At 41.9% G+C, this 19,609-nt stretch overlaps 1 protein-coding gene across 4 annotated transcripts in view; it reads left to right on the forward strand.

Annotated features, from left to right (window-relative positions):
• The window catches only part of Usp28 (ubiquitin specific peptidase 28), a 71,637-nt gene that overhangs the window by 16,142 nt on the left and 35,886 nt on the right, over positions 1-19,609 (forward strand). For 2 of the 4 annotated variants that reach the window (XM_008832742.3, XM_008832745.3), the window contains exons 2-10: positions 2,555-2,632; positions 3,611-3,743; positions 5,267-5,372; positions 6,287-6,446; positions 11,734-11,820; positions 12,508-12,645; positions 14,066-14,139; positions 15,406-15,485; positions 17,599-17,747. In XM_008832742.3, the coding sequence (XP_008830964.1) occupies positions 2,555-2,632; positions 3,611-3,743; positions 5,267-5,372; positions 6,287-6,446; positions 11,734-11,820; positions 12,508-12,645; positions 14,066-14,139; positions 15,406-15,485; positions 17,599-17,747 (1,005 nt within the window). The remainder of the gene's footprint in view (positions 1-2,554; positions 2,633-3,610; positions 3,744-5,266; positions 5,373-6,286; positions 6,447-11,733; positions 11,821-12,507; positions 12,646-14,065; positions 14,140-15,405; positions 15,486-17,598; positions 17,748-19,609) is intronic. The other 2 variants (XM_017798069.2, XM_017798071.2) reach the window with 1 other exon arrangement.

Consider the following 19,609-nt stretch of genomic DNA (forward strand, 5'->3'; position numbering starts at 1 on the left):
AATTAACACTTAGTATGTAATGCTGGGGCTGGGGGTGTAGCTGGGTTGGTAGAGTGGTTGCCTAGTGTGCTCGAAGCCCTGGGTTCGATTCTGTTGTCATACTCTGATGAGGACAGTCACATTACACACTCTGCTGTTATTGTTTACCTGCTCTTGAAAGTGTTTTTTTAAGATTACATTGTGATTTAGCATTAAAAGAAAAACAAAAAAGGAAGTAAAAACAAACAGCTTGTGAATGAAGAAACAAATGGAAAACAGGACTAGAAGGGTAAATTTGGTGTGTGTGTGTGTGTGTGTGTGCGTGTGTGTGTGTGTGTGCGTGTGAAGAACATTCAGGTAGGAATGATTGCAGTTTGAAATTTTTCTTGCAGTGCTACAATCAAGTGCTTTATGTTACCCAGAGAGGAAAACACCTAAGTGTGTTCAGCCATGTTTAGTTTTGTTGCTGAGAAACATGCAAAAGAATTGCCCATCATCACATGCCAGGAAGCGTACCTGGAAGCCAGAAGTGGCTGCCTTCCTCAGCAGGAATGAGAAGATTCCAACCTGCCGGAAGCTGGTGTGACCGAGTCCTCCTAGGCTGTTGTAGTTTCAGTGGCAGCTGTTTTTCTCTGCGCATGCAACTGATGGCACCTTTGGGTCAGACAGTGTTTGCCTTTCTACTTCCTGATGATAGCTTGTTTAGAACAGACTGTACTACTAGGTAATAAGCTTCTGATAGTATAAAGGCAGGCAGATTTTTAAAAATAGAAATTTATTACCATGCAAGGTTCGAGGTTAAAATATAGGAGTAGTAGGTGTCCTCTCCCGCTTCTTTGTCTTGGAGACTACTCGTGGTTTGAGAACAGACTGTGCAGATAGGCAGGCTGTGCAGGCAGGCAGGCTGGCTTCAAATCCCAGCTTTCTTTCCCTCACCCTGCCCCTAGGAAGAACTTTGTGGAAGTTACTTCTCTGTGATCACAGACTTGTTCGGGGGGTCAAATGAGTTAAAATCAGTTAATGCCTGGAAAGCTTTTAGAACAGCACCTGGCTAGAAATAGGTAGTGTAAGTCAGCTCTTATTTTTTGTTGGTATTATTGTCTATGAGTAGCAGGTGTTGATAATATTCAGAGTAATTCCAGATGAAGATGTGATTCTCTGTTACTTCCTTCTTAGTTCCAGTTTGGTTTTAACAGGCTGCTCATTCCCCTTCCTTCCACTTTTTCCATGCTTTTTGGGGTATGTTGATTTTGGTCTTCTAGAAAATGGTATAGAATCCAGATTCATAGATTCACGTGCTTTTTCTTACACAGTCGAATCAAATGGAATCAGGATTCATATTGAAAGCAAACCAATGTCCTATTTTTCTAAAAACCACATGCTTACGCTTTGTTTTTGCCTGGGTAAATCTCAGCCCCTTTAGTCTGATCATTACTCTTCCAGCCTATCGCTGGTGACTCAATTTGTCAAACCCAGTGTCAGAGACTGCTCAGTAGGCAGGACTCCATTTCTAGCCTCTGTCTCTGGTCTGTGACTAGAGAAAGACTGGACACCTTTCTTCAGGAGTAGGAGGGATGCTCCAGCTGGCTATTTCTAGTTGTGGTGCTTAAGTGTGCCTGCCTGACCCTCAGCTGTCAAAGACCATGGGATCCTATTTCGGTTACAGCTGGCATTAAATGCAAGGTATCTATCTGAGACATAGTACAAATTGAAGCTAGTGGTGAGGTCGGTGTGATACATCAGGACTTAATTCTGGTATAACCTTTGCAGTGGTGTGAACTAGATTTCTTCTCACTGAAATCATCTTGAATGATTTTGTTTTCAATAGTCACCTAAAAGATGGTTGTCTTAAATGGGGCCACCAACCATGTAAATTGAGCTGTGTTTGTCAGTGAGTGTTTTGTGTTTGCTTTGAGTGCAAAACAGGATAAAGTGGTAAGACTTTAAGCCTGAAAGGGGGTTATAAATTGATATATATGGCTAGAAGTTAACTAGTTAGAGTTTTTCATGATTCAGCTGAGTGGAAACATTCCATACAATTTATCTGATAATTTACAAAACTAGTTTTAGTTACACTTCTATTTAAGTAATGAAACCCAAGTTTTTTAAATGATGTTAGTGGTACCACTCATTTGTTAATTATGTGGCTAGAAGTTCATTGTCAGTGAAAAATGACACACAAATGGCATGCACAAAAGCTTAAAATAGCTCATCTTCACATCCATGCAGATTTCCTGGGCTCCTTATATGACCTGCTTTCTTACTGGCTGCAGAGAGGAAAACCGAGAGCCCTTTAGGCATTCATTAAGGCTGAACAATTCCTAAATTGTAATGTATTTGTAGTTTTCTGTTCAGTCATATTACTCTCATTACTGCCCAAAGTATTTTCTGTGACTTTAGAAAGGGTGATCATTCTGACATTTTAGAGTGTGTCGAACCGTTAGTACCTTGTTGTGTGGAGCTTCTCAGCTCTTGAGAGTAAAAAAATGCAAGTCACAGCCTGTCTGTCTGAGATGTATCTAGGTTTACTTTCTGACCGGGCTTGTGTCTGATTTTGTTTGTTTCTCAAATACAGAGTTGCCAAATGCTGCTAAATCAGCTGAGAGAAATCACAGGCATCCAAGACCCTTCCTTCCTTCACGAAGCTTTAAAGGTTGGTTTCTAGACTCTGCTTAACAGTTGGCCATATCATAGTCTGTCAGTTCAGGCTATTTTTACACCAGTGAAAGCACATGCAGGAACAGAAGACCTACAGGTCAAATGGTCCAGTTTCTTCAATGTATAAATTGTAAGAGGAGGGTGGGAGCTTATGGTGGGGGAAGCCTGCAGGCCAAGGAGGTTTAAGAATGCCATCACCTGTCTGCATTATGTGGGCCTTATGTGGATCCTGATTGCTACCAGCAAATGAAGAAATCAAGCAGGGAAGTTTGACCTTAAGAACCGCTCTCTGAAGCGGTTGCTGCTGTGAAAGTGTGCTGTTGTACTGAAGCTTTGTGGGTTATGGAGATACACCCTGAAATGGTGCCCAAGGAAATGATAAGATAAGCTTAGCCTCAGAGTAGCTGGCAGGTAGGCAGTACAGATCAAACACTGCTGGGCTGTGTGACCAGTTCGTATCCAAGGCAGGCCATGAGTTCATGAGGCTCTGTGCCTCATTTTACTATTCAATTTTTTTTAGACTATTTCCCAAATAAAAGGTTCAAAACAGATAAGTCACCCTACACGGTCTGGTAGCTCCTCATTACCTTTTCTGTAGAGTCTGGCTTCATTTAGCATCTGTGTTTCTTCCAGGTACCCTTTTGTGACTCATGCCTTAGCTGTTCTGTGGCGTGAGGATTGTGGCCCCTGAAGCTGAGGCTACGTCCATCCAGCAGGACTGTGTGTTTGTTTGCAGGTTGTGGGAGTAGAAACACCTCCCATATTGTCCTATTGCTAGGTGCTTGGTATGCCTCCACACATATCCACATACCTGACACTGCTTTCCTTGCACTTCTGTTCTATGTCCTGCGTTGTTATGCCAGGCTTCCGTAGTGTTGACAGGAAGTATCACCAAAAATCTAACTTACTACTTAGCATAAATTCTCTGGTGCTTTACTTTTGAAATTTCTGTTGTTTTTTTTCCTCCCTTTAGGCCAGTAATGGGGACATCACCCAGGCTGTCAGCCTTCTCACTGATGAAAGAGTTAAGGAGCCCAGTCACGACACGGCTGCTACCGAACCATCTGAAGTCGAAGGCAGTGCTGCCAACAAAGAAGGGTTAGCAAGTGGGTATCTCCTGTCTTGCCTTCTCTGAACTAGCAGAGACAACAATTACTGTGTGATTCCCTGTTGCTCACAGTACCTTTGACTACCTAATTATTGAGCCATTGCTGCGAACCAGGCACGAGTTCAGCTTTTTAGACTTATTTTACATTTATTTATGTGTATGTTTGTGTCTGAGTGTATATTCATGAGTGTTCAGGTGCCTGCAGGACCCAGTGCCCTGGAGCTAGAGTTACAGGTGGTTATAGGCTGCCTGATGTGGGTGTTGGGAACTGAACTCTGGTCCTCTGTAAGAGCAGCAGGGGCTCTTCACTACTGAACCATCTCTTCAGCTCAGGGGCCCTTGCTTTCTGCAGACAGAGCCATCAACTGAGAAGTGTTCAAATACTTGAAGATTATGGGAGACAGTGTTCATTCAGACCACCACAGCTGTGTAGCCCAGGCTAGCCTTGAGTGTTTTCTTCTTTTCTTGACAGGTTTTAGTATGTATGTATTAAGACTTAGGCCAGCTTCATAAAGCAAGTTGAACACTCTCTAGAAAAGTGTGTGTGAGGTTGGATACTCTCTCTTCCTTGGTTGTTTTTATATGTAGCTGATGTTTTACAATGGTAGAGACTATTAACATACAGGTATGGAATATGTTTTTGACTTTGGAATGCTCATGCATTTTTAAATTTTATTTTTTAAAATATTTTAATTATTTTATGTGTATGCATGTATTGCCTATATGTAGGTAAGTGCACCCATGTAGGGCAATGCCCACAGAGGACAGAAAAGCTTGTCGGATCCCCTGGAACTGGAGTTACTGCTCCAGTTGTTAGCTGCCATGTGGGTGCTGGGATTTGAACCCGGGTCTTCTGCAAGAACATTCAGTGTTCTTAACCACTGAGCCATCTCTCCAGCCATTTGTTTGTTTGTTTGTTTATTGTTTGTCAGCCCTTTTTATTGATTTGTTTGTTCATTTGTTCGTTCATTCATTCATTCATTCATTCATTCTCTTGTTGCATATGTATTCACATAGGTGTGGTGTGGAAGCCAGAGGTTGACTTGTGGAATCTTCCTCTATCACTGTTCACTATTTTTTGAGACAGGATCTCTTACTGAATCTGGGGCTCATTAATTGGCTAGGCAGCCGGACCAGCAATTCTCAGTTCTCCTGTCTCTACCTTCCTGGGCTGGGATTGCAGGCATGTGCCACCTCACTCAGCCTTTTAAGTGGGTGCTGGTATCTGAACTCAGGTCCTTATGCTTGAGCAGCAAGCACCTTACCACCTGAGCCATCTCCCCTACCCTGATGCATGTTTTCTAGCTTACTTCTGAACAGTTGGGGAGGATAAGATTACAGTGTAGCTCTAAGTTTGTTAGACTCTGGACAGAGTTAAAAAATTGTTCTTACACAGAAGAGCTATTTATTGTAGTGAAAACTAGGGAATATATCTGGTTCAGGGATCTTTTTACCTTTTCCTTACACTGTAGGCAGAAGAGCAGTTTCTGCATGTGTACTGACTATATTTCTACTTAATAGAAGTGATAGACCTTACGCATGACAACAAAGACGATCTTCAGGCGGCCATTGCTTTGAGTCTACTGGAGTCTCCTAAAATTCAAGCTGATGGAAGGGATCTTAACAGGTTATTGGTTTAATTTATGATCACTGTTCCCCATAATTGCTGTGTTGTGCTGTGCTGTGGGAAAACCACACAGGGTTTATTCTGTCAAGCTCCTTTACTGACACCAAAATAGCATTTCTTTAAGGAGCAATTTTTAGCTTACTTTTCTGTTGGCGTGTTTTTTTAAGATGTGTCCTAGCTCAGTGAGCCTGGAACTTGTGGCACTTTTTCCTCAGTCACTGGAGTGCTGGGACTCCAGGTGTGCTACCACGCTGGCTTTTGGAAAAACTGAGAATAAGGAGGATTGTACTACAGTCTGTAGTCTTTGAATAAAACCCTGCAAATTTTGTTATTTACAGTTGATAAAGAAAAAACAGCAACCTAACCTAAGTATCTGGTCCACATAGATTTTTCTTATCAGCAGAGGGCTATGCTGTTGCCTCAGCTGACCAGGGAATTTTGTTTATGGTGTTTGTCTGGTGTGGTTCACAGACATTCATTTTCAACAGTTCTTTTCAATTCCTTACACTGCTGAGTTTTTCTTTCAGGGACGCATCGAGCTGAGTATTTTGTGCTGGGCAATTTGGAAGCTCATGGCTTAGCACAGTGTCTCTCTTTCTTCTTCAACGGCAGGCCCTTAGATAGGGTACCATGGTTGAAACAAACCTTGTAATGCGCTAGGTGCAGCTAGTCTTAAATCATTTCTGTCATGGACCTTATTAAAAACAGTCTCTGATGTGGAATGATTAAATTTTGCATTCAAACCATGCTATTCCCGTATGTATGATCTTGGAACTGCTACACAGCCAGTATTATTCAGTGGATAGTTTTTCTGGCATTTTGAATCATCTGTGCAGCGTACCAATATCCTCCCTGTGGTAAATTATTCTTTAACTCTTTTCTTTTTTTGATGTGTGGTATGCTGGCCTGTACAGAATACATGAGGCAAATGCTGCAGAAACTAAACGCTCAAAGAGAAAACGTTGTGAAGTTTGGGGAGAAAACCCGAATCCCAATGACTGGAGGAGAGGGGATGGTTGGCCAGTTGGGCTGAAAAATGTTGGCAACACATGTTGGTTCAGTGCTGTTATTCAGGTATGATATTATCACCAGACAACTGTTTCTTCTGAATATAATTTTTTATTTTATTGAACTGAAATGTATGAGTCATAACCTCAAAAAATTTAAAGCAGGGCCAGCAAGGTGGCTCAGTGGGTAAAGGTGCTTGCTACCAAACCTGTTGAGTTTGAGTACTGGGAACCACACAGTAGAAGGAGAGAACCACTCCTCCAGGTTGTCATCTGACCTCTACATACATGCTGTGGTACTTGTACACATGCATATGTGCGTGTACACACACATACACACACACACACAATAATGCAATAAAACAGTTTTTAGAAAGTTAAAACAATTATATAAAACTGGGTAAATTTTGCTATAACATTATTGTGTTTTGGTTACTTTTGTGTGTTTTGGATTTAAATTCTGTAATATCTAAACTGGGCAGTACTGATAATGAGATCTGCAATTATAAATATGTTGAGTTTTGGAGTCAGCAGTTAGTGAGTGCTCTTCAGGGGGACATGAAGTAGAGACATGACAGATGGTGTCCTGGAAAGAGAGAAGTAAAAACATTCTTTTTTGTATTAGAGACAGGGGCGGACTACCTGTACCTCCCAAGTGCTAGGAATACAGGCATATATGCCTATATTGGGTGTGTGTACCACCACACCCAATTGTATGCACAGCTGTTTCATGTATGTGTATATATGTGTATACATGTATCCCAGGGTACTATGTATGCTAGGCAAGCACTTAACCACCGAGCCACATCTCTAGGCCTGTGAAAAAATTCTTGAGATGTTGTTGTGATGAAATATATAGGAGTTAGTGAATGATATCCATAAGAGAGGACTGGGAAAGACTGCAAGGTTTTTAGCGGCTCATGTTACCAGGTGGACTGTAGTGCTGATTGACTCAGGAGGCAGAGTAATTTGGGTATATGATAAAAGGCGATGTCAGGTTGTAGACATACTGAGTTCAAAGCACCTGTGTTTCACATCTGTGGGAGAGGCGGGAAGTGGGGGCATGTGGAAGTTAACTGTGTGCCGTTCTAGTTGAGAAAAAGAGTTATGGGTTGCAGCTAGCACATTGTGGGTCAGTACCATGTGGGTGGTAGTAAAGCCAAGCAGGTGGATGGATTTCTCTAGAGAATAGTGGCTGTCAAAAAATACTTCCCAGGCACCATAAACCTAACATGGCCACAGTGTTGTGCCTTATCCCTGCCTGCAGTCTTGTCCATTAAATAGTTTGTGGCACCTGCCCCGTTGCTCAAGCCAAAACACTTAAAATACACTCAGCTTCCTATGTGCCTGATTAGGACTTGAGAAACAGCAGTGCCTAAAAGAAAGTGTGGACCCTCCTGGAGTTCACTTTGGAAACCGTGGGGCCATAAGTCAGTAATCCATTAAAGAAGTATTTAAGCAGAGGCATGAGGTGGCGAGGGTTTGAACCATGCAGTTCCGTACAGAACATTTATGAGCAGCAAGTAAAATGATCCAAGATTAGGACTTGCTTAAATGTGAGAGATAGCAGGAAAATAGAATTGGCTGGTTATGAATGGAGAGTGAAGCCAAGCATGGCGGAGCATGCCTTTAATCTCAGCACTCAGGAGACACAGGTGAGCAGCTCTCCATGAGATAGAGGTCAACCTGGTCTATGTAGTGAGTTCCAGGCCAGCCAGGGTTACATAGTAAGACCCTGTCTCAAAAAAGGAAAAAAAAAAAAAAGTAGAGAGAATGGGAGGCGAGGGAGATGACTGAGCATATGAAGGTGTCTACTGCCACCAAACCTGACAATTTGCGTTTGATTCCTGATTTCCAAGTGGTGGAAGGAGAGAACCAGCTCCTGCAAGTTGTCCTCCAACTTCCACACATGTCCCCTGAAAGAAAAAAAAGAAAAACAGAATGGAGAGTGAAACCAGGTGTGTGGTGGTTCATTCTTGCAATCCCAGCACTTTTGAGGCTTGAGGCAAAAGGATTGCCACAAGTTCAAGGCCAGCTTGGGCTACGTAGTGAATTCCAAGTCAGCTGAGACTTGTGAGACTCTATCACATGCACAGAAAAATCTCTTTTAATTAAAGAAAAAAAATGTAGAAAGGTATTGTGGAATTGGGGACATTAGTCAGTTATTTCCTGTGCCTGTCCGTCTTGTTGGTATGTGGAAACTAACAGGCACCTGAATTTTCATCGTCCCCAGCCTTCACAGTTGTGACATGAATCCTACGTTTTCTGTGAAGTAGCTTTCAGTCATTTTATTGTGAAAGGAGAAATGATAGATTGGTTTTGAAATAGTTATTGGAGGTTTTGGGAAACCAATTGATACTAAAATACAATACACATTGAGCATCTCTAATGTAAAAATTCAGAACCGCAGATCTCTAAAATCTAAAGCTTTTTGAACATTTCAGATATTTGAATTAAGAATGCTCAACTGATAAAGTCTGTGCAAATATTTTAAAGTTGAAAAGACCCCAGAGTCTGAACCACTCCTTGTCCTGAGCCTTTTACATGGGTGATACTCAGCCTCTAGTGGGATTTCCAGAAAGAGGCTACTTGAGGTTGTTGACTTAAAATGACGATGGTGTTGCTGTGTACTGTTTTTTGTTTTTAATTTTATTATTTTTATTTTATGTCTATGAGTGTATTGCCTGAATGTATGTGAGTGCACCCAGCAATGCCGAGGAGGTCAGAAGACAGCTTAAGATTCCCCCAGAACTGGAGTTAAGGATGGTTCGTAGCCACCATGTGGGTGCTGGGAATCGAACCTGGGTCCTCTGCTAGAGCAGTCAGCACTCTCAACCGCTGAGCCATTGTGGATCGCTCTCCGACAGGTAGGGCACAGGGAGAGAGGCCAGGACCAGCCTGTGTTCCTCTTTGGGGCTGAGCGGGATGGTGAGTGTCGGCGACTCAAAAACCACACCGAGTCGGGAGTCTTGTCAAGGCAGGAACTCACTTTATTGTGTCAGGCATCAACTTATATAGTGTAAGCAAAGGGGGTGTGGAAAAGGGGGTGGGTATGGGAATGTGTCATCTGGGGTGAAGACTGTGGGCCACTGGGAATTTACCACGCCAGTTGTTACTGGGCAGAGGCAATCTTAGATAGGGCCCTGCTGAGTCACCTCCACACGGAAGTGACAGGCCAGAGACAGGTCGCTAAACTTTAGCCTGGCTTATGAAATTATATTAGGCCTCATTTTCCTCCATGCCGTGTGTATGAGGGTCCCGAAGGCCCAACGAGCCATCTCTCCAGCCCCTTGTGTACTGTTTTAAATCAGGGTTTTATTTTAGCTGTGGAACATTACTTCATTTAGGTTGGAGGATACAGGTTGAAAGGACAAAGGGCTAGCTTAAGGGTTTAAGTGGAGTAGCTAAGAGCCAGGCATGGTGGTACATGCCTGTAGTCCCAGCACTCAGGAGGCTGAAGCAGGAGGATCATGAGTTTGAGACCAGTCTTCTCTACATAATGTTCTCTTATAAAATAGATATATAGAGTATGTATGACAGAGGATAGTCAACCAGTGTACTTACCACTTACCTTAAGAAATGAATATTATAGGGACTGAAGAGATGGCTCAGCAGTTAAGAGCACTTGCTGTATAATCGTGAGGACCAGATTGTGGAACCCAGCACCCATACAAGTCAGGCATCCAACATTTGCCTATAACCCCAGCTGGAAGGGAGGTATAGGCAGGAGGATTGCTGGGACTTGCTGCCTTCCAGCCTACCTGTGAAAATGTCACTAGGTGCAGGGAGGGACCCCCAACTCAAAGAACTAGGTATAGAATGGTAAACAGGAACACCTGACACCCTCTTTTGTCACAGGCACAACACAGCCACCCTCCCACCCCACTCCCCACATATGCATACACTCTGTGTGCACAGGCATTCCCACCCAGCCACCCACACGTATGCATACACTTGTACAGACATAAATAAACAAGTAAATTTTTGAAAAAAATGAATATTATAAATCCATTTGCTGTTGTCCTGTCACCTCCCTCCCATACAGACTTCCAACCACACGTTTGTAGCCTCGAACAATATACTGGGTTATAGTCTTAAATTTAGCAAATTTAGTATTATACATTTCTGTAACTTTTTAAAGACAGGGTCTTTTTAATGTATTTTTATTAAATGTTTGTGGATTTCATATGATATATCTTAATCATATTTATCCCCCTTCCCTATCTGCATCCCCCTCCATAGCCTGCCCACTGGATTTCATGCATTCTGTCATATATATTAAGGCCTCTTGAGTCATGTTTGTATATTCAGATGTCCTTTGGCATGAGTTATCCACTGTAGCCTGTTTAGCCTATGTAGTGTTGGCTAGCCCTAGAACTTACTATCTAGTCCAAGTTTGCCTTGAACTTGAGGTAATCCTTCTGCCTCAATATCCTAAATGGTAAGTTTAGAGGCCTGAGCTGCCATGCCCACCTTCTGTAACTTTTTCACGCTGAGATTTCTGAGATTTATTCATGTTGGTACATAGTTCTTGTTAATTCGTTGTTAAGGCTGCACAGTAGGTCATTTTATGAAAGTATTTTTATAATATTCTTTTCAAAAAAGATTGCTTTTTATGTGTGTCTGATTGTCTGTATGTTCACCACATGGGTGCGGATACCCAGGGATTCAGAAGAGAATGTCAGATCCCCTGGACCTGGCATTATAGGCAGTTGTGATCTGCCCATTGTGGTTGCTGAGACCAGACTCTGGTCCTCTGCAAGAGCAGCAAGTGCTCTTAATTGCTGAACCATCTTTCCAGCCCCTAGAATATCATTTTAGTGACTCATAATTGTTTATTATTATATGTATGTACTTGTATATGTATATACATACATATATTTGTATGAATTTATTGTTTCTTCTGTTCCTTTTTTAGGTCTTAATTGTTTATTTAAAAGAATAAACATTCTTACTGTTTTGTGTGTAACCATTATTATTTCCATAGAAATAATAGAATTGCTAAGTTGACAGTTATACATTTTTTAAAATGAAAGAACATACTTATTTTACTCATTAGTTTGAGCTGGATCTCACACTGTAGTGTAGATTGGCCTGAAACTTACTGTGTATCCCAAGCTGGCCTTAGACTCACAGCACTCCTGAGTACTGGGATTGTAGGCCTAGCCGCTTATGCCTGATTTTGAGATCCTACACCTTGTAATTACACAGGCCTGTAATCCCAGCTGTTGGGAACCTGAGGCAGGAGGATTAGTAGTTCAAGAGGCCAGCCTAGATTACCTAACAAGTCTCTGTCTCAAAACCAAATTGCTGCAGTTATTTTGAAAGAAAAACTATGAATTTCTTTCTTTCAGTCTCTCTTTCAGTTGCCTGAATTTCGAAGACTTGTTCTCAGCTATGGTCTTCCACAGAACGTACTTGAAAATTGTCGAAGTCACACTGTAAGTTGGTGCTGAGGACTTTCCACCCTTGTTTCCCTTTCATCCTTGGTCTTTCAGTGCTGGACTAAAGATGATAACTGATGGTGTTTGCTTGTGGTGATATATATTTCCATTTCCAATTTGCTCTTCCTTTTTGATAAGAAGTAAGGGTTCACTAAATTGTCCAGTTAAGTAGAATAAAGCAAGGAAAATGGTTCCAGGAAAGTGTGGTGGGCCACTGTGCTAACTGCAGCTGCGCTGCCCCTATGGGAACACTCAGAACTGGTGTTCTCTAAGTGATGCTCTCCTGCCATTGGCTACTTGGGTCACGGGATGCATAGCAGATCCCTGAGGCAGAGGCCTGACCCTTCTTAGAGATTTCAACCCTTTCATCACACCATCTCGCCCTTCTAGCATGCTACCTTGCTGTAGTGCGTTCTGATGAATGAGGGCAGCAGCTACACAAAAAGGACTTCTCTGTGTTCTTCACAATCCTTCCTGGATCCTACGTTAGTTACTCTGTGTTTTAGAGTAACTGTGCAGTCCTTAGCTCTCTGGGTGGTAGTCAGAGGGCCAACTGACCTAGAACTTGGTAAATATGAAATAGAGAGTGATTATTGACAGGTCTTCTTTTTAAAGCCATCTCTTCAGCCCCTAAACTTTTCAAATAAGGTCTTATCAAAGTATACATGGCTATATTTTCTATAGGAAAAGAGAAACATCGTGTTTATGCAAGAGCTTCAGTATTTGTTTGCTCTGATGATGGGATCAAATCGAAAATTTGTAGACCCTTCTGCAGCCCTGGACCTGCTAAAGGGAGCCTTCCGATCATCAGAGGAACAGCAGGTACTCAGGACCCTTGTTTCTTGTTTTATTTCAAATTCTGGCATTTGAAGTCATCCCTTGTAAATGCGATACTGCTATTTTAATTATGATTGTGTAACAAGCTGTGAGCATAGCTAGGCAGGATGACTGTTACCTTCTTTTGCCCTTCATTTTGCTTCCAGAAGATGTAGTGAGAGGAAGTACAAGCTTGTTTATACATGAGTGAGAGAATTGCATAGGGCAGGCTGCTCTAAAGGTGGTAAGAAACAGCTGGGTGTGGCGGCACATGCCTTAATCCCAGCACTCAGGAGACAGAGGCAGGAGGATTGCTGCAAGTTGGCAGCCACCCTGATCTACATAGTGAGTTCCAGGTCATCCAGTACTACATAGCAAGGACTACATACTCTGTCTCCAAAAACCAGTGTTGTGGGGGAAAGAATAGTAGAGTTAACAGAGGCAATTGAAGCAGAAAGAAGTTTGAAGATCCTTCAGTGAGCCACAGCAAAAGGTTAACTGAGCAAAGTTCTTTGGTGGCCCAGATAGAATTCTTGTTTTGGTTTGGGTTTTTTTGAGACAGGGTCTCATTATTTAACCCAGGCTGGCCCTGAATGCCTGATCTTCCCACCTCAGTCTCCTGAATCTGGGATTACAGGCCTGCATCATCACTCTGGGACAGAAACCCTATTTAAAAGAACTTAGGTTTCTTTAAATGGAAATCTGAGTTCGCAACCTTTCTGAGCATTCTTCCCTTTGGTCCTTGTGTCTCTTTCCCTACCTCCCACTAAGCTCAGAGCTGTTGGAGCTTCTTCCTCTTGTACAGTTTAAAGTTGCTCTCCACTTAATGGCCACACAGCTAAGCACTATTCTCAGAACATTTTGTAAAAATTACGTTTAGGGGCCTAGAGAGATGGCTCAGCAGTTAAGAGCACTGGCTGCTCTTGCAGAGGATCTGGGTTCAATTCCCAGCACCCACATGGAAGCTAACAGCTGTCCTAACTGCAATTCCTGGTGATCCAACGCCCCACAATGTGTATTTACATACATGCAGACAATACACTCATACACATAAAATAAAAATAATAAATAAAATATTTCTAAAAGTTATGTTTCTCCATTTAGATCTCACAGCATTCTAGTGAACTGTAGTCGTTCTTTGGGCTGTTTTTAGAAAGGCCCAGTTGGAAGATGGTGTTTGTTGGCAGGCCCAGCAGAGCTCCACTTCCTTCCTGGTCTAGCTTAGTCAGGTCACCTTAATGCCCTTGCTCTTTGTCCCTAGCCACTGGGTTCCACTGTTGTTGTGTCTTTTTGAAGTCTGGCCGTTAAAAAGGAAATGATTTCATAGGAGTTGAATCTTAATTTGTTCATGGGATTAAAGGCAAACCTTCATTGCCCTGAGTACAGTATTGCATCTAACTTACTGCAATTTGTGCCTCTCTTGTAGCAAGATGTGAGTGAATTCACACACAAGCTCCTGGATTGGCTGGAGGATGCGTTCCAGCTAGCTGTTAATGTTAAGTGAGTGTTGAGGGTTTGTCTGCACATCCTTCCTACTCACAGTGGCCACTGAGAGTTATAATTGATGGGGAGTCACCCTTTTCAAGTAAAAATTGCTGCTGACCAAACTTCATGGTGACTACTGACACTCCTCTTGTGTAGCTCCAGTTTGGTGTTCCCTCTGGGGATCTAGACTGACCTTAATCTGCAGCCTGCAGTCCCCTTTTTTGTTGTTAACTAAAAGACCCCTGACTAACTGCCTGTGTTGTAAGATGTGTTTAGAAGCAGTAAATGGGTCTCAGATGTGAATGTGGTGTATGATATGGAGCCGTTAATTTGATGTAGGGCACTTGTGGAGTCTGCTTAGCATGTGCGGAGGATGGGGATCAGTCACTTCAGTCCTGACAGAGGTGAAAATCAGGACAGCAAGGACATGCATCCTATGCTCATTGCAAATGCTGAGAACCCGCTTTTCTAAATAGCTAACTCTAAGTTGAAGAACCAAGTACCATAAAATAGTTTGCAACTAGTGACTTGCATAATTACAATTTAGGATAGACTTTAGGAAAAAATAAATTGTATCCTCTTTTTATTATGCTACTGCAAAAACTTTGGTATTTATTTGTGAAACTTGGGCTGGAGAGATTGCTCAGTGGTTAAGAGGACTGGTTGCTCTTTCAGAGGACTGGAGTTCAGTTCCCAGCACCTACATGGTGACTAACAACCATCAGTAACTCCAGTTCTTGGGCATCTGTTGCCCTTTGCTCTGTGCAGGCGTTGCATGCATGGATGCATTTACATATATTCAGGCAAAACACTCATCACATAAAATAAACTTTTTTTAACTAACAAAAAAAAAAAAAAAAAAAAATTTTTTTTAAAAAAAAAAAAAAAAAAAAAAAAAAAAAGCTCCAGGAGAATTTGTTGTTTACTTCTGTGCCATGTATATGTGTGTATATGTATCATCTGGCATAGCTATATAGCTGTAGATATCAAATGATATGCATCCACATAGTTGTCAGCATGTGTGGCTCCCCTAAAAGACTGAAGACTAAAGTGCCTAAGGTCAGGGTTCACTCGTAACTGACTTTGGCTTCAACAGTGCCAGGCATACTCTGTTGTCAGTAAATGAGCTGCACTCAGCCGTTATAGACCTTTACATGCCTTAGGCTCTACCTGGTTCTTTATGGGTAATAAAATTGAACTGTTTCTGGTTTTGAATACGCTGGGGTTTTGTGAACACATTCTTGATCCAAATGATATAGAATTGCCTCTCTCTTAAAATAGCAGCAATCCCAGGAATAAATCTGAAAATCCCATGGTGCAGCTATTCTACGGTACTTTCCTGACGGAAGGGGTTCGAGAAGGTAAATTCTTTGTCCTGAATGTTCATTCTAGATCTGTGACTGTGTCCTTGCTGCTGAGTCCTTTCAGGGAATAGTAAATAAACGGACTTTGGAGTCCAATAAACTCTGGATTGAGTGCTGGCTCTGGCTCTTGTCTTTGTGATTGTGGACAAACTTTGTGAGCTCGAGTCCTCAGTCTCTTCATCTGTGCACTGGGCATAGTCTCTGTTGAGAATTGTGCTAAATATTAAATCATGTGACATCCGCATTGATGTCACAGAGGCAGTGATGTCACTTAATTTTTATCTGTTGCTTTTCCTGATGTAACGTCTAATCTCAAAAGATTTAGTGGCATCAGACTGTCAGAAATGTTTGTCTACTGTAAAGGTTTATCTAAACTGTATGGTGGACACATAATTTTTAATTAAAAGAAAAAAATTTTAAAGACAGTCTCCCTGTAGCCCCAGCTGACCTGGAACTACTTCTGTAGACCGGGCTGGCCCCAATCTCACAGAGATCCCCCAGCTTCTGCCTGGGATTAAAGGCATACTTTTTTTATTTTTAACTACAGAATTTTGAACCCAAATAGAACAATATCAAAACCCTCAGGAACCCAACAATCAGTCAGTGGGCAGCCTTTTCCCACACAGCCCTGTCTCCTCTTACCTCATTCTTTCTCATCTTTACTATTGGTTTGCGTTCATGTTTTGGTATAGTTTGTTAGAGTTTGTGGGTTTGCTGTGTTGTTGGAGACAGGGTCTTGCTATGTAACCCCAGCTGGTCTAGAACTAGTTATGGAGAGTAGACTGGCCTTGAACTCACAAAGATTTGCCTGCCTCTACCTCCCCAGTGCTGAGATTAAAGTGTTCACCACCATGTCTGTTATTTCTTGAAATAGGGTCTTACACTGTAACCTAGGCTGGCCTGGAATTCCCAGTGTAGCCTGGGCTGACAGCAGACTCACAGCAACCCTCCTACATTAGCCTCGTGAGAGTTGGGATTACTGGCATTAGCCATCATAACTGGGCTTAATTTTTTAAGTGTATTATTTATTTTTGGTATTGGGGACTGAACCCGGAGTTCATGGTTGCCAAGCCCACATCCTTGCTAAACTATACTGGCAGATACTAGTAATCTTTTAAGAACAAACCAGGACCATTGCTTCTCCAAAGATGGGCATGTTAAATATCAAATATCTACTTAGTTTTAAATTTTTCAATTTTTATGCATAATTAAACGTTGTTTATTTGTTTGTGTGTGTGTCAGCACATTTCTGGTGTACATAATGGAGGCCAGAGGACAACTTTGTGGACTGAGTTTTCTCCTTTCATCTTTATGTGAGTTCCGGGGATTAAACTCACGTTGTCAGACTTCTACAGCAAGTGCCTTTACTGACTGAGCTATCCTGCTCGCCCTTGTATACATAACTTAAAAATAGACCAGGCTGGGCTGGGGAGATAGCTTGGGTCAGTAATTTGCTCTCAGAAAGTAAGATGGAAAGGTAATTAAGGAGGACATCCTAATGTCAACCTTTTGCCTCCATGTGTGTTGGCTCAGTGAGTGCATTTACACTTACACACATGTACCCCGTGCAGACAAACACATGCACAGTGGCCCAGGCTGACCTGGAAATTCTAGCTCAGCCTCTGAATTTGTTTTAATCAATATTCAAGTTTTTTTTTTTTTCCTGTGCTGGGACAGCAACCCAGAAATGACAGAAGAGGGCATTAGATCCTATGGAATTGGAGTTACAGGGAGTTGTGAACTTCCTGATGTGGGTTTTGGGAACCGAATCCTGGTCCTCTGCAACAGCAAGTGCTCTTAATCACTGAGCCATCTCTCAAACCCCACTGATTGCTTTTCTTTTTATAGTGTCAGTGATTGTTGATTGCTCATGTAACCCCCCCAGTATATTGGAAGTTGTCAACTGGGCTTAAGTGTATTTCTAAACAGCTCTTGGGAGGATACAGTGTTTTAGAAGATGCTGCCTCAGTTGAGCCGGAAAAGTAGATGGTAGTGAGACTTTGAAAATCAATCTCAATGCACACCTCTCTCTCTCTCTCTCTCTCTCTCTCTCTCTCCCTCTCTCCCTCTCTCTCTCTCTCCCTCTCTCCCTCTCTCCCTTCCTTCCTAGGAAAGCCCTTTTGTAACAACGAGACCTTCGGCCAGTACCCTCTCCAGGTAAATGGTTATCGCAACTTAGATGAATGTTTGGAAGGAGCCATGGTGGAAGGTGAAGTTGAGCTGCTCCCTTCTAACTGTTCAGTGAACTATGGGCAAGAGGTAAGATGTCAAGTTTTATTTGCTTTACCAGTGACAGAGCCACTTAAGTAGGGCTGTACATCATATGCTGGGTAACCTTAGACTGAACAGAGTTTGAGTTTGTCTACCTGTCTCATCAATTGGTACAAGTCAATGAGTCTTCGTGCTTTGATAAAGAAGTTCTTTGTGAAAACTCTGACTTTGAGTTGCTCGTGTAAAAGCTGTTGCTGCTGCTGCTGCTGCTGCTTTCAGTATGATCAGGTTTGTTTCTGTTGAAGCCAATCTGCACCAGAGTAGGGAGAACACACTGCCTCCGTATTTTTGGAGGGTAAAAGGGATTTAACTCTGTGGTATGCCATTTAGAATATTTTTGCTATTACACTATTTATTGTTCTCAGTTGTTAAATTTGCCTTTTACATTTTTTAAATGTAATTTTCATTTACTTATGTGGAATTCTTATTTTTTAATGAGTTGGGAAGAAAGTGGAGGTAACAGGAGGGTAACTAATATCTTGATGTTCCAATTAGGTAGGAGTTAGTGAATAGTATTTGTAGTGTAATTGTCAACACTACACCATTTGGATTATTCCCCATTCATCAAACGTTTTCAGACAGAATTGTGGTTTATGTAGCAGAACTCAAGAATTGCTATAAGAGAAACTGAATTAAAATTGGGAGCCTAACATGTCTTAAGAAGGTACATTAGCTTTAGAAAGAACTGGACCTTGGAGAGAGCTTCCTCCTCAGCTTCTCAAAGGAAGAACTGATTCTTAGCAGCTCCTAACAGGAGGCACGTATCTGTGTAACCTGACGCTTTGTCTGAGGAAAGAGAATGGCCACTAGGTACTCAACATTCAGGGATACGAACTCTGTAAAAACAAAACCTAGCTGAAGGCATTATACTTGTTATTTAGATTTAACCCCAAAGAGCCAAGCATGGAGGCTCAAGCTTGTAATCCTAGCGCTTGGGAGACAAACAGGAAGATTGCTGAGAGTTTGAAGCCAACCTTGGCTACCTAGTGAGTTCCCAGCAACCCTGGGCTACAGAAAATAAGACTGTCTCAAGAAATAAACAAGAAAGATAAAAGATTTTTCTGTGAGGTAGTCAATCAAGGTCTTCATTCTGTGCTCAAAGGGCTTTTGAAGGGAGCACCATTGAACTTTTGGTAAAAGAAGTGTTGAAAACCGCCCTTAGGAGCCTGTGGCATGTGGAGAATTGTGCAGAAGTGCCTCCTCAAGGCAGCCTTTTCTCAGCTAGCATCACTTACAACTGAAATTTTTTCTTTTTCTTCTTTTTTTGTTAATTATTTATTTAATAACCACATACTTAGAAGAAGCATTTCATTACAACAGCACTGACATATTCAATAACAATTTTCTGAGCTAAGATGCATCTTTTTCAGAATTGGCTGTAAATTTTTAGGCTTACAGTTGAATTATTACACTTATATAATCTTTTACTCATTATAAACTCTACAAGACATAAAATTAAATGAGGTTCCATCGTTTAAAAAAGATCTCCACTTCCTTGTCAAAACACACAGTTTCATACAGAAAAATTCATTCCAAGCCTATTGACATTGAGACATTTTCACATGCATTTCTAATCTCTATAAACATGACTATCACTGGTCACAGTCGCCCACCTTCTGAGCTCCTCGGCATCTGAGCATGATTACAAACTCATCAGATAGACAGCCTTCCTCTCCCACTAGAGGCTCCATACTCTGCCATCCCTGTCACTGTCCACTGTGTTGTCAGCACCCTCATCCATTCCCCCTGTCTGTCCTTCTGGTAAATCTAGTCAGCCAGAGGTCCCTGTTCCAGGAGGGTCAGCTGTTCCTCATCTACGGCAATCCATTGTCAGTATTCCTTTGGATAGA

This window comes from Nannospalax galili, unplaced genomic scaffold, assembly GCF_000622305.1.
Source record: "Nannospalax galili isolate Female #2095 unplaced genomic scaffold, S.galili_v1.0 scaffold335, whole genome shotgun sequence".
Classification (NCBI taxonomy): domain Eukaryota; kingdom Metazoa; phylum Chordata; class Mammalia; order Rodentia; family Spalacidae; genus Nannospalax; species Nannospalax galili.